The sequence below is a fragment of the Gambusia affinis genome, linkage group LG14, assembly GCF_019740435.1.
Source record: "Gambusia affinis linkage group LG14, SWU_Gaff_1.0, whole genome shotgun sequence".
NCBI classification, from domain to species: domain Eukaryota; kingdom Metazoa; phylum Chordata; class Actinopteri; order Cyprinodontiformes; family Poeciliidae; genus Gambusia; species Gambusia affinis.
The window spans coordinates 16,019,011-16,033,555 of record NC_057881.1 but is presented as its reverse complement, the minus strand read 5'-3'; the positions used below and the strand labels follow the sequence as shown (position 1 = coordinate 16,033,555).

General features: G+C 36.5%; 1 protein-coding gene across 1 annotated transcript in view; it reads right to left on the bottom strand.

The window, feature by feature from the left end:
* The window catches only part of csmd2 (CUB and Sushi multiple domains 2), a 248,851-nt gene that overhangs the window by 108,360 nt on the left and 125,946 nt on the right, over window positions 1-14,545 (bottom strand). The window contains exons 8-12 of the mRNA XM_044138720.1: window positions 10,350-10,437; window positions 9,696-9,820; window positions 6,517-6,638; window positions 3,520-3,623; window positions 1,519-1,631 (exon numbers count right to left, since the gene is read on the bottom strand). Of these exons, the coding sequence (XP_043994655.1) occupies window positions 1,519-1,631; window positions 3,520-3,623; window positions 6,517-6,638; window positions 9,696-9,820; window positions 10,350-10,437 (552 nt within the window). The remainder of the gene's footprint in view (window positions 1-1,518; window positions 1,632-3,519; window positions 3,624-6,516; window positions 6,639-9,695; window positions 9,821-10,349; window positions 10,438-14,545) is intronic.

Below are 14,545 nucleotides of genomic sequence, written 5' to 3'. Positions count from 1 at the left end.
ATGAATTAAAGGTCATCTGATTGTGTTTGAGCTTATTAAGGTTCAATGCATGAAACTTGACGCTAGCAATGAAAAAAAATCAGTTTATAACTTATTATTGCCAAAGAGCGTTAAACCCAACAGGGATTTTCTGTCAGGTTTTTAAGAGATCACTTGGACCTGTGTTACGTTTGAAGTCCTCGTAAGCCATCATTATATTCTATGAATGTGCCAAATGGAGATCAAAGGCCTTTAATTACCACAATCTTTTGTTATTATGCTAAAAGGCTTCAAAAGCCAATGTCTCTCTCTGTTCAATAAGTTTTGGGACCTAAACTCAATCAAGCTTGTTAAATTGAAAGAAAGGCAAAACAGGCTTTAGTTATGTAGATTAACTCAGCTTTCTCTGTCCATGAAAAACAGCTAACGTATGACAAAGAAACATAGGTATAGATAATAACCTCTTTCAGAAAACAGTTCCTTCAAATAGCTGCAAAGTCGAGCCCTATTTAAACTACTTCTCAGCGGAGCTGGTTAGGTATCCCACAGATGGTTACATAAATTAGCATAAGAACTCAAACTAAGTCCTTACACAGCATATTTATACATTTATTATACGTAAAAACTATGGCAGATATTTTCTTTTCTGAGAGTTTCTGGACATTGGATGATGTGTCTGATGTCTGTCGAAACACATTCTCTATTTTTCCTTATCACAAAATCCAACACCAATAGTGTTTGGCCTTTAATGTCTAATGTCACGTAATGTCACGTGGTGTTGTTCTCCTTTGAAGCACCACAGTTGCTGAATAAACCCTCAGCTCAAGTCTTCTAATCTTTTCGTTAACACTGGGCTGTTCTAGGTATCGACGAGAACTGAAGCTTCAATTGATGCCCCACACCTTGGCCTTGTGTTTGTTTTCACCAGTAATAGTTTTTATTTGCCTTCATCAGTCACCCAAGACTTCAGCATGAACCTTTAGACAACTACACGTGGTTATTCATAAAGAGCTTTCTTGATGGCCCACAACAGCATCTTATCAGGAGTTTGTGATCAAGTACTTTTTGAGCTTCAGCTGTTGGGACAAAGCTCTCACATTGGAAGGATTCTCCTAACAACCCTCACAAACAGCTCACACCAGTTCTGTCTTTTAGTGGTCATTGTGATGGGACTCCTCACTCTTGTCCAACATTCTTTACAGCTGATTGTTCCTTCTCACTGAAAGGGTTTGGACTTGAAATAGTATAGAAATGCATTTTAAGACTCCCTACAATTTTGTATAGCCACAATTTCTATTCTTAAGTCATTGGTGATGTTCTTCCTCCTTTTATATAAAGTACAGCAAAGTGTCACAAGTCCTGCCTGTCTAGAATTGGTAGACAAAGATATTTTTAATGCTCATGAATACATTTTGTTTATAAAAAAAAAAAAAAACTATTCAGAAGAAATACTGGCACATCAAATAAGTCTTAAAATGAATCTGAACACATTTTTATTATTTGCTGTTGCTAATCAATCTTACTGATATCCATTCTTACCCTCAAAAGTGACTTTAAATCCAAGGGAGCCGCTGGTGTCATCTGTTTTGAAGTTCAGCCACATCTGGTGACTGGTGCTCACCACCAGGTCTGGCGTCGTCGTCCCAGACAAGCTGCAAAATGATTGACACAAATTTTGTTTGGTTATGTCAAATATACAGTTTTAGCTGGAATAATACATGAGATGTGTCTGTCTCTAGTGAAAGTTATCCATCCATTCATCGTCTACACCTGTTTATCGTCACAGAGCAACACAAGGGCAGAATAACTTTGCACACATACATTCATATCCAAAAACTATTTGGAGAGACCAATTAATCTAACAAGTGATTTTTTATTTTTCTCTTTTTTTGTTTTTGAGAAAACCAACTCGTGCAAAGTGGGAAACATGCAAACTCCAATTAGAAGGGCCCCAGGCTGGGATTTGAACCCATGACTCTCTTGCTTTAAGACAACAGTGCTATCGACTGCTCCACCGTGCAAGCTGCAGACTGCAAGGAGGAATGGTTATTTTATTACTAAATTGTTGTCGCGTTAATAGCTCAAGGACTTAGTGTTTCTGTATCCTTTCAACTACCAAAGGGAAATATTTAAGCCTGGGTTACATACAAAACTACTGAACTCTAAAGCTCCTATGAGAAACTCCAACCTGAGAAATTTCAAAGCCTTCATGCAAAACAGCTGGGGAGCAGTGGAAAATGAAGGCAAGATCAGTCAATGTCACAGTAGTAATTTAATCCTATTTGAATAGTAATTTCACCCAGCTCTAATTAGAAAGCGTATAGCTGCAGAGTAAGTGATTAACGGCTCAAATTTTAATGGTGGAATACAGAGAATAGAGAAATGAGTGGTTGTGTCTGGCAAAGTTGTTTTTATGTGTCGTTTTTATCCTTTTAAAACATTATATTTTTAGGGGTTTTTTTGTCAGCATTGTGTGTGGAGCTGGCATCAAATATTTAGTTGCTCCTTTTGCTTTTTCAGTTTTATATTTCAGGAACTAAAAGCTGAATGGAATATCCGTTCATGTTGGATGACCTGACCCATAAAACTGCATAGAAATTAAAAAATTCTAAAAAAAAGCTAATTCTGCTAATACTGCTTCCTTTGCTACTTTCATAAATCTAAAATTGCCTGAACAAATTTTATACAATACACTCCACTATTCTGAATTTTGACCTATTTAAAGGAACAGTTTGGATTTTCGAAGGTGAGATTCTGTGAGACTGTGTGTAAATATCTCATATCCACGATGAGTTTGCAAAAAAACCATAAGGAATCTTCAAATAATTTGGAGGCTAAAAACAGTTACTAACATTATTTTACTTGCGTGCAAAGATGAAAAACCTGCAAACTAGGCCTTCATGCTCAGAAAAGGTTGATGGAATGAGCAAAAATCTTCACAAGCACTGATATCTATCCTTGCTTTTTTTTGTTTATCTGTTTGCCAGCCTAGAGAAAAATACTAAACTGCAGAAGCCATTCACACATCTGCAACATTTATTGACTTTCCTGCTCACTTCTAACAGTCAGGCAGCCTCAAATATAAACTGATCTATAAAAACTTTATTAAGGTGGTAAATTTCTGCACAATTAATAATAACATCCTGTGAATAGAGCATCTGCTAGTGTGAATGCCACACCACTTTACTGTTGCGCTGTTTTTCAATACTGGAAAGAGTTCTGATTGACAATGTAGTGCAGCATCTATTTTTAATACCCTACTGCACCAGGTGCTGATGAAATGAAAGAGAAACTGTGCCAATGAGAGATAAGTGCTAGGGGCAAAGGAAGAAAGTGGGCTCTTGCTGGGCATGAGGAGGCAGAGAGGAAAACTAATAGCAAGTGCTACAACACAGAACAAAGATGAAGAGAGGAAAGCATGAACAGTGTTAAAAGACATCTTGCATTACAGAAATGGCTAGTGACCCAAAGAGCAGAAATTAAAACAAAGGGAAAAATTCAAGGCAAGAAAAGATGAAGGTTAAAGAAGGAGGCACTCACACATGGAAAATGGTCTTCTGGTCCCCCACGAGCTCGCCGTCTCCCACCGTTAAGGTGTCGTAACCTCTCTCCAGGTCAAAATCCTCAAATGTCAGCTTGATCACCTAGACAACAGCAGAGATATCGCCCAGAGAGGCATAACTGACAGATGCTTGAATGATCTCGAGATCAGGCGCAGAGAAGAGACCTCCTTCCATCTGTGATTCCCGATGCCCCCGTCCATCAATCCATCATTCAAGAGTCTCATTTGAATATTTTTCAGACACATTTCAGTGGACACCTATGATGCGGCTGCGCAACCTGCATATAAAGTTCTACTTTGCCTTACAAATTTTCCTTCTGTTTTGGACAATTTCTATAAACTTTTTTCAAACATGCGGCCCTTGTTCGGTTTGTACAGATAAACATATTTGCATTAAAGCTACACATAATTCCGTAGGTATGCTTTCCTACATCTCATTTTCTATGTTTCCCTCATTAATCCTCAGCCACTAATCAAACATCTGATGTCTTATCAGATGAGACGTGTTTTGAATCATCTCGGCACCTTCCAAATTTAAAGCAGGAAGAAGACAATCGGTTTTAGAGCCCATGTTATCAGACGTAAAGTGACTTACAGCACCATTTTCTGATTGAATACACACTTTGTAGAATATTTCCTACATATAAGGTAGACATAACCACTGAACATTTCTTCAAAAACTTTTTTTTTTTTTTGTTTATCACATAAAATCTCTATAAAATACAGACATGACATGCACTGGGTGTGAATGGCAAGACACTGAACATTTTATAACAAGATACAAAAACAGAAATATTTTTATATTATGCAGTCAATATTGAAGCATAAAAAACCCAACACCTTAGTCCTAAAATGCATCTCTGATAAGCTCGGATGAACACATTAATTAACCAACAAAGAAAACCAGTGATGACAGACAGAATAGCAGAGCTGATGGGTACAATACCACCAAAAAACTGAACAATATTTTGTCTCTTACCCTAAATTGGGTGCCACTGATTTCTGACAAACTCCTAATATTTTCAGAAGGCTGAGAGAGCAAGGACTAATGAAAAAGCTTATATAAATGCAAATTGCATTCTGTACCATGTTAAACCTTGTGCCTAATGAAAATTGCCAAGGTGGAGAAAAAAGATTGATGATGTGTTCCAAAATAGGTCAGATCGCTCAATAAATAGAGTTTTATACTACAAACTCTTCTCCAATCTGTCAGACAACAAGTTAAGTTAAGGGGAGAGAAAATAGCAAAAGGGGGTTGGGGGGACAAACAACAACAACAAAAAAATTTGTAACCACTCCATGAGTCTGTTATGGGAAATAGCTCGATGCAGTTGAAAGGGATCGGTAACAACCTTAAATATGAAATACTGTTTACTGGTGTATGTTTTTTTATTCCGTGTACATCTATGCTGTCAAGACAAATCTTTGAAAGTATCACTCAACAAAAACACCAAATATTACAAAAACTCAGTCTCTTTTAAACGTATTCATACCCCTTCAGCTTTTACACATTTCGTCACTTTAAAACTACAAGCTCTAGTGTGTTTCATTGAAATTTAATGTGACAGTTCAGCATATAGTAGTGAAAACGTTTCACGTGAAAGGAAATATCCTACCATAGACTCTTAAACAGATTTAGGTCTGACAAATGAATGAGATTTAAAAGTTTAATCTATAAAGGGTGAGCAAACTGATCAGATTTTTGGGTGTACAGTATTTATTTTATTTTATTTTTTTTAAAGAATTTCCTTTTCCTTCCACTTTATAATTTTGGTTTAACACATACAATTTCAATGAATATACCATGCCCTAACATGATAAATGTTATGGGGTACGAATATTTTTGGTAGGTTCTGTAAAGTCCAAAGAGGACAGTGTTAATGCAGATACTAGCTGTTCAAAAACCCTAACAAAATATTCTTAGAGTTGAACTGTTTGAAACCAAACACCTTTGACAACTTTCCTAAAAGCAGTGCACTTTACATTGCAAACAATCTTCACTGGTACTTAATTTGTTTTGGAATAGAAAGCCAGAGTCCTTGACATTGATGCTTTAATACCTGAAAGACTTCAAAAATAAACTTTCTGTATCTTCAATAAAACTGACCTCAACCCGCATTTGTCACAGTTTCTTTGATACTGAATTTAGGCCTAGAGGAATCATTGTCATGTCCTATTCTACTCCCTCTGCAGTACCTCAGTTAACACCTCCTCTGGCTGGGTCTGTGGAGATGGACAGAAATAGAAGCTCGTTACGTCTGTAAACAGAAAGAACAGCCTCGTTCCATCTTCATCTGAACCAAACAAAGCAAGATGCTGCCTAAAATACTAGGTTGTGTTTCCGGATGCAGCCTGCTGGGTATATAGTTGCAAACAAAGGTTGGGCATCGGTGGACATACATTGTCTCTGACTTACATTCCTGCTTTATCTCTGTTCACAAACCCGCTTTCACTCGTTGCAGTGAAAAAGAAAAAAAAAAAGTGATTTGTACAACTACGTTGGTCGGTTTTAGAGAGGGGCATTTGGCAAAAGAGTAGCTGAATGGCCTTGAACACAACTCCAAAGTCAATGGTCTAAACAGAGGGCCTGCGAGTCTTTCATGTTCTCCTCTAAGCATGCTCTTAAAACCATTATTCTGCTGTCCAATTCACCCTCTTTGTGCCACCACAGGTAATTCTAACAACTTGCTCATGGCTTTTGTTGGAGAACATCAAGTCATTTTCTCTCCTTTAATTTCTTCGTCTCTTACGTTTCAGTCTATCACTTGGCGTGCTGAAAAGCCCCCAAAAGGTCCTGTAGCGATTGTCAAAACCCCAAAAGGAGTCTTGCGTGGCAGAGCGCTGCGCCCTCTTCTCAAACAGGTAAACTGAATTACACGGCTTCACACACATTAACATTTTCACAGAAAACAACCAAAAGTCAATTGAAAATCCAAAACGGTTTCAACTCGGATCTCATGTTGAGTGAGAATTACCTTAGACATGTCAGTTGCTGTGATGATCCAAGTGCAGTTGGCGTTGTTATCGTACTGAACGGGATAATTAGGAGATGTGATGACACCACTGGGTCCTTTTAGCTGACCGCCGCACATTGGTGCTACAAGACAACAGACACAAAGAGGTAAATGTTTTGTCACAATTCAGACACACAATATAATCACAGAAATAGTAGTGTTTTATATTGTCCCTGCCCAAAATGACAAAAACGTCCGTCATTCTTCTATAGACAGACTGCATATCTGCAAGTCTTGTGTAGGATTGGATTGCATGTTTATCTTTAAGACATTACTGATTGCATTTTCTAGAGGATCTACTTTCAACACTGTATTAAAAAAAAAAAAAAATTAATCACCAAAGTTGCTCTAGCTCTTACACTGTGTAACTGATCATGCCTATTTACATGCACATTCAATAAATTGGAATATGCATTTCAATGACACTTGTCTGTCAGTTTAAAAAAACTTTTGAAAGTAACGTTGGACCAGGTGCTAGGACTTACTTTAATTAAGCCCACATTTCTGTATTAAAAGTCACGTTTTTGCTGGGCTAATTGGATTTTATCGGTAATTGCGTTGCTGTTCAATTGTCATAATTAACTGAACTAAAGGCCTGAAAATGCAATACAGGTAATCTCTTAAATTGGTTTCACTTAGTGAATTGAGTTACTGCAATAAATGAACTTTTCAATTAAAAACAATGCTTTTCTTAGTAATAAAATTATCTATTTCAAATATCATGAAGTTTCAAAGGTGTGGAGTCTGACTGGTTAGTGCTGTAACCAATGAATGTTTGACTGTTGTCTTCTCCTTTACTGCACTGGCTTCAATTTCTTTCTTTCCCTTTTTTCAAAGTAACCATAAGTTCATTTTATTTGTACAGCACATTTCAGCAAAAATCTATTCAATTTCTTTTTCACATTTTGTCACGTTGTAGCCAGAAATTCTAAAATATTTTAATAAGATTTTTTATGTGATAGAAAATTGAAAGTCACCAAAATGTGAAGTGGAAGTAGTTTTTGAAGTTATAATTTATGAAAATCTCAAAAGTGTGTCTTAATCAGATAAGCCCATGCCACATGGCCGCTCTAGTCTGACCTCTTGTCCGGCTTTAATGAAAAAGTGACAAGAAAAGCAAGTCATTTAGGTGACAGAGCAAACCTATGACAAAACATTTTAGCCAACATGCAAAGTGTTTGGCACACGAGTACCCTGTTTTATTTACATTTTTTAATGATCTTGGTCCACCGGTCTGTATTTAAAATTCTACCTAATCGACATGGAAAGGAAACAGTAGAAATCTCCCTTTAAATATTCACATTGACAGAGCAGGTGAGGAATTAGAAAAACAGGCTTAAAAAGGCACAAGGTGACTTTTCTTAGGGAGACACGAGGGCATCAGCATGGTGGAACAGTAAAGAAAAAAACACATTTAATTAAAAACAAGACTTTAGGAAGTCCTCTATCTGTGCATATGTGAAGACAAATCTCACACACACATTATTTGGAAATAACTGAGCTATAAAACCTGAAGGCTAAATCCTTCCACCACCAATGGAAACCTGTTTACATCTAAATCTGCCTGGCAAATTTAGGAGCAAATTGTGTATCTGCAAATACTGTTGATAATTAGGATTGGTTTAAAAATGTACAGCAAGAAAGTTAAGGTTGATTTTTATCACTTGTCTTATACACCTTTTGCAGGGGTCTGTTGGCAGAGAAGAAAGTAAGAAAGATTAAAAAGTGAAATAACATATAATTGAAGTTGGAAATATGGATCTTATGCCAAGAAATCAAATTGTAAATACTTTATCCCAAAGTGTTAATGATAGCCCAATTAAATGTAATGATGACTGATGCTAATTTAGGATACTCTAATTGCTGCCTGAGAATGTTTTATCTCTATCTAAGCATTGTGAGTCGGATTAAAGGCGCAGCATGAAAGGGCTCATAATGGATTGCTGAATACTGAAAGAAGACATTTGTTAGGACAAATTTCACACACATTATGGATGTTATTGGTAGAAAACTGTCAGTACAAGACTTTATGCTTCACTATATCACAAACTTATTTTCTGAAATGCAGGTGACAAGACTGCAGATGGAACCAAGACTAATTAGCACCACATTTCCAACAGTCCTTCTAAAAAGTCAACTTCATCTAGTGGATACTCCAGTGTAGACCGGTTACACCAGTTTTAGAAAATCAGTTTAGAAAATCAAAGCAAAAACCATCACTATCGTTGACAAAAATGTAGAAATAAAACTTTTGCTAAATTATTACGATCTCCATAAAATACTTTTGGATTTTATGGAGATCATAAGTGTCCTAATAATTTTTCTTCTAAGGGTGTGAAATCAAATGCATTTAGTAACTATTTTGTTTAATAGCTTATTCATTCAGTTCTCTTTCTCTATTAAATCTGTTTGCCTGCTCAGCAGAAAAGTGATGCACTTTCACATCTACTCAGCAATTTGGAATTCTTTGAACATCCTAAAATAGTGAGCTGTTTTCTATATTTTGTTTGTTTGTTTGTTTGTTTTTTTATTAAACTAGTTCTTAAAGTTTTATTTGAGTTCTCAAACCCTTAGGGTAGCGGACAGAAATGATCAAATAAAAATAACTTTGCAGATTCCATTTCCTTCCTCCGTGCCTGAAAATGTTTTTATTTTTTAAATCAAATACCATCTTTTTCCTGACTGTGCAGGAGCGCTCCGGAATTTCTTCTGAGCTACCAGGTTTAACGTTACGGTAGAGCACTCTATTGACGAATCCGTAATAGTGTTTCAGAAAAGAATGCACTCAAGACCAGATACTCAAAAACTGCACAGATGTCAAAAACCTTAAAATTTCAATAAATCATCTATTTCCAAAAGGTCACAAGGAGAAACGACATGATTGATGGGCATGGACCATGCATGCATGGCTAGGCAACAGAAGCAGAATAATGCTGAGTAAAGGTCAAAGTCGGGCCGCTCATAAACTTGTGGGAACTGCACATCGAGAAGAAAAGGAAATGTACTACACTCCCACACAAAATAACAGCAGCCTTATAAGCAAACATGGGCTGAGCACCTCAGCGCAGAAGAATGAATAGAGGTCAAATTCAGCCTGCGTACGTTACATACGTGCATAGACACAACATGTCAAAGCTTACCTCTGCAGATGGGCCGGTCATCACTCCAGCCCACATAGCTGTCTGTCACTCGGAGGCAGCTGATGCTCTTTGAGCCTTGCAGTTCGTAACCCTCATCGCAGGAAAAGTGCACTGTAGCTCCTCGCCTGCAGTCAGAGAAAGCCCAGAAAAATAAATTAGCTAAAAAGTTGGAGAACCAGGAAAACATATGTACTGACAATAAAAAAAAAGCATGTATATTTTCTTAGCCCTTCTGGCTCTGATTTAAAAAAATAAATAAATAAAAAAATGACACAAATACCTAATACAGATGACACCCATTACAGGCGTTACAGGTGACCACTGATACAGACAATAGCTTTGACAGGAAACAAGGCTCCATAGTGATATTGCCACTATGGCAATATCACTGTTTCCCTGAGGCAGGCTATTGCTGAGCTGTGGTTAAAATAGGAGGGGACCTGTATCTGCATAAGCTTACATATTTGACTCATTGGGTTTGTTTCACATCAGGAAATGTGTTGCACTGGAGCACATTTTAAAATAAAGACCAGGAGGTTGCAAAGTCAGATAAGCTATCAAAAGAAATGTTGCTTCTTTGTTGTTTCAGCCATATTAATCTAAATGAAAGGTAAAACGAAATTATCGGATGTTGTTAGTGTCCCTCTTGTTTACCTGAAGTCAGAGCCTTTTCTTTTCCCCCGATCCGGAATCCCAGGATCTGGACACATGTTGTGTCCTTGAGCTACACCCATCTGAGACACTATTGACAGAGAACAAACAAAAAAGTATAGATTGTTCAGCAGGTCAAGGACAAAAGTATTTATTTTCTGAAAATCCTGTGCCAAATGTTACAAAAATAACATACTGCAGAATGCCTGGTTAGCTTTTACACTAAATGCTTAACTAGTAAGAAAAACTATTCTACATAGGGTAAATAAAATTTAATAAATGTCAGGGGGGATTTTTGCCACTGCTTTAGAAATCAAGTCTTTATACATGCATCTTCTGTTTTATTTGTCCAATATGTTGTTTTTTTTTTCTTTTGTCAGTTTAGCTTCACTTTTTTTGTGATTAAAATTTAGAAGTTTATTTATAAAAAAAAAAAAAAACACTAGGAAAGAAATCAAATCGAACATCTCAACAATTGCTTATCTATCTACAGACAAGTTGTTCAATATCCTATTTTTGAGCAACAGAAAAAAAAAACAAATGTTTTTTCAACCACACAATCTCTGTAAATCTCTGTTTAATCATGTCATGGAGTGCAGAGCAGTGAAGTTTCAGTGTCAAGAGGGGCCAGGTAAACTTGGCAAAGTGGGTAAGCCCTGACTGACTGCCAGGGGTCAGAGTTCTACAGGGTCCAATCAATGGGAGACCTGCTCTCTGGCCTGAGTCGCAGACTAATGCGAGACTGCTATAAATTCAAAACAAGGCTCGGCAGTGTCAGCAGAGCTTCCTAGTGCTAAAATATGTAATAAATTCCGAATAAATAAAAATGGAAGAAGGCTGGTTATTCAATTTTCCTCGAGCTTTACGGGGGGAAAACACATTTGAGCAATTTTTAAAAGAACATAATCGTCAACAATTACAGCATATTTAAAGAAAAAGACGATAATTAAAGCTTGAAGGCTGGATTTATAAATATACAAGATCTTGATGGATCTTGCTGCAGATTTACAAAGGTGTTGTGCCTCTGGTAATGTCCCTTGTGGTGCAATTATGTGACTGGTTTTGTTTAATTTTTCACTGAATAGCAGCACTAAATTACTGAATCTTCTATGTGCTTTTATTGAATTAGTATCGATGGATTTTAAAGTAGGGGTTTTTGTAAAAAATGAATCAAAGATGGCCACCAAACTTTGTGCTGCACCATTTACACCCAAAAGCAGCATTATTTAGCAATAAAAAAAAAAAAAATCTATGCAAAATGCAAAAGTGCTCCCAGGAGCAGTAATATTTGTTCACCTGTCTTGCCAGACACACACACACACACGCACACACACACACTTGAGTGACATCCTACTTTTAATCCAAAGGCTTTAATATGACTTCATCCTACCCCTTTGCTGCTATACCAGCTTCCGCGTTTCCTTTTCATAAGGTTTAGGATTATGTTTATTGGATTTTTTTCCACCCTCCGTTTTCTTCAGAAACACATTTTTGAGGTCACACACTGATGTCAAACGAGAAGGCTTGGCTTCCAGGCTCTGCTTCAATTCATCCCAAACACTTGGTCCGTCTGGATGAGGTCAGTCGTGTTCCTCCACACCAAACTTGTTCATCCTCGCCTTCATGGACCTCGTCTTTGTGAACTGGTGTGCAGTCATGTTGAAACAGGAGGGCTCCAATCCTCAAGACATTTATTCAATGTTGGGAATATGAAAGCGACAAATATCTATAGAAGCAGCCTCCATGTTTTAGGGTTTGACTGTGTATGCCTGGCGCCATGGATTTGACTGAAACCCCTGAATTTAATGATTTTTGGCTAGAACCAACACATTTGGAAGTATAGCATGTGTGTGTGAAAAAAACTCAAATGACTCTCATTGCAACTGACATTACTACTTTACAGAAGGAAGCATCCATTAATGCTCCCTGTAACAAAACTACTACTTCCTTCTCTAAAGACTACTACTGTACTGATTCACTCAGTTTATCCATTAAAGAAGTGGTTCACAATTTAAAGAGACTGCTTTGATTAGCCAAGGATTATCAAAGTAGAGTCTTCTATTTGATATGGATATACTCTTTTTTTTCTTCTGAGCCAATGAGGATATCTGGAATGCCTCATCAGGTAATTAAGTTTATTTGAGGGAAGCTAAGTGTCATTAAATCACACACTGCTGTTTGGGATCTGCTCTGATTTGGCCTGTTCCTTCTACACCTCTTGGCCCATTATTGTAATGAGCTGCTTGCACCTGTGTTTGAAGATTAGCACAGATTTGGGGTTTCACCTGTACTACTGGAGGCTCCCACAGGCACTAATTATGATTCGCAAACAGTCACAAATTTACATGTCTCTGTAAATTTATTCCATAAAAAGAAAAAGTGTCATCTATTGGCAAAAAAATGTCTCACGCATTGTAAATTGGTATAGATGATGAAGAAAATACACAAACAGTATAAATAAAACAAATAAAATAATTATCTGAATTTTCCAGTAGCAACCGGAGAGAATAATTACACTGTTCTTCTACCTATTGCTGCGCATTGCCTGTCAATTGGCTGAATGAAAGCTCCTACAGCTTTTTCTTGCTCAAACAGAAGCAAAATTTGGCTTTAGGAAATATTTATGGCTGTGAAAAAACACACACAGCCATTGTATAGAAAATAAGGGAGCACCAGCTATTGTTCTCATTACAACAATGTTATTCGAAAACTAAGCTTGCATGCGTATTTGTTACGAAGCAGGTGGTAAAGCGGCAATAAGCTGTTTACTCAAGCAGATAGTTCCATTAATTACCATAAAATATGCACTCAGATGATGTTATGATGCATCCTAAGGGTTAAACTAGGATGGATCCATGATTAAAACATAATCAATTACAAATTTCCTGATGGAACTTGACATTGTCGTGTTTTGACTACTGATTCTATGTTGCATTCTGTGTTTGATATGATGTAAAGCACTTTGAAATGCCTTGATGCTTAAATGTGCTATACAAATAAAATTTGATTGATTGATTGGTTGATTAAAAACTTACTAATTTACCAATAAACACACTGGTATGTATGGTGCCAAACATGAAAAAAGAGGATGTCCAAATGTCCAAAATAGTTTCTATTTGTCAGCTTTTAAGACTTTTAGCTTTATTTCACTCATCTAAAACAATGTCAATGCTGCTATATTTTATGTGAGAATCTCCATGTGAGGCAAAAACTCTAAAATTATAAGTTAACTTCCATTAATCAAGCAAGAACTGTCAAAGTTACAGAATAAGTGCTGAGAATAAAACAGTATTGCCATGGCAACCCTATATATTTAGAACAGCCGACAAATACAGAGGTCTTGAGTTAAAACTTTTCAAACTTAAACATAATTTAAAGAATCAAACAATGGATCTGCAGCACAGTTAAAAACAGTTCCGGTAATATTTAGGCATATTATGTTAAATCCATACTCTCTTTCTCACATTATGATTATAATGTGCTTATCTTTGCCACAGTGCAATATGTAAACTGAATTATACACTTCTCACAAGCCGTGTTGATCTGTGCGTTTGTTCAAAAAGTGCGTTTTGTTCGGGGAGGTGCAAATGTGCAGTGAAACTCTGGTGTAGATCAGTGAAGCAACTACGATTGGTCTAAAACCATTCAATTCATGTGAATGAAGTGTACCACAACAGTGGGCATCGTGGGTAAAAAAACCAAACAATCAAAGATCTGGGTAGCAAGATTGCCTTGAGAAAGAGCTCACATCCACAAGGACGGAGGATAACTGTGATGGAAATACAGTCAGATGAAATGATTTCAAATCATTGCAAAAAGTCCCCTTTCAAAAACAAGAAAAAAACAATTAAAAATATGGTATAATTTTCTTAAAATAAGAAAAATTATCTGGCAACAGAAGAAAATGTATCTTGTCATAATTTTCCAAAACAAGAAAAAAAACATCTAACCAAGATGAGCCTACAAATATCTTAAAATTTGTGCATTTTTACTTTAAACAAGCCAATTCTACTTATACTAGTAAGATATATTATCCTATTTTAAGAAAAATATTCTGAAGTAAAGAAAATGTTACTTGTCAATGAATTTCTTGAAACCAGCATATATATACCTAAAACTAGTTTACTTTTATTGTTACAAAGGATTAAAATGTATATTTTGTCATTGCATATTTTACTCAAGGTTCTTATGTTAAGGCA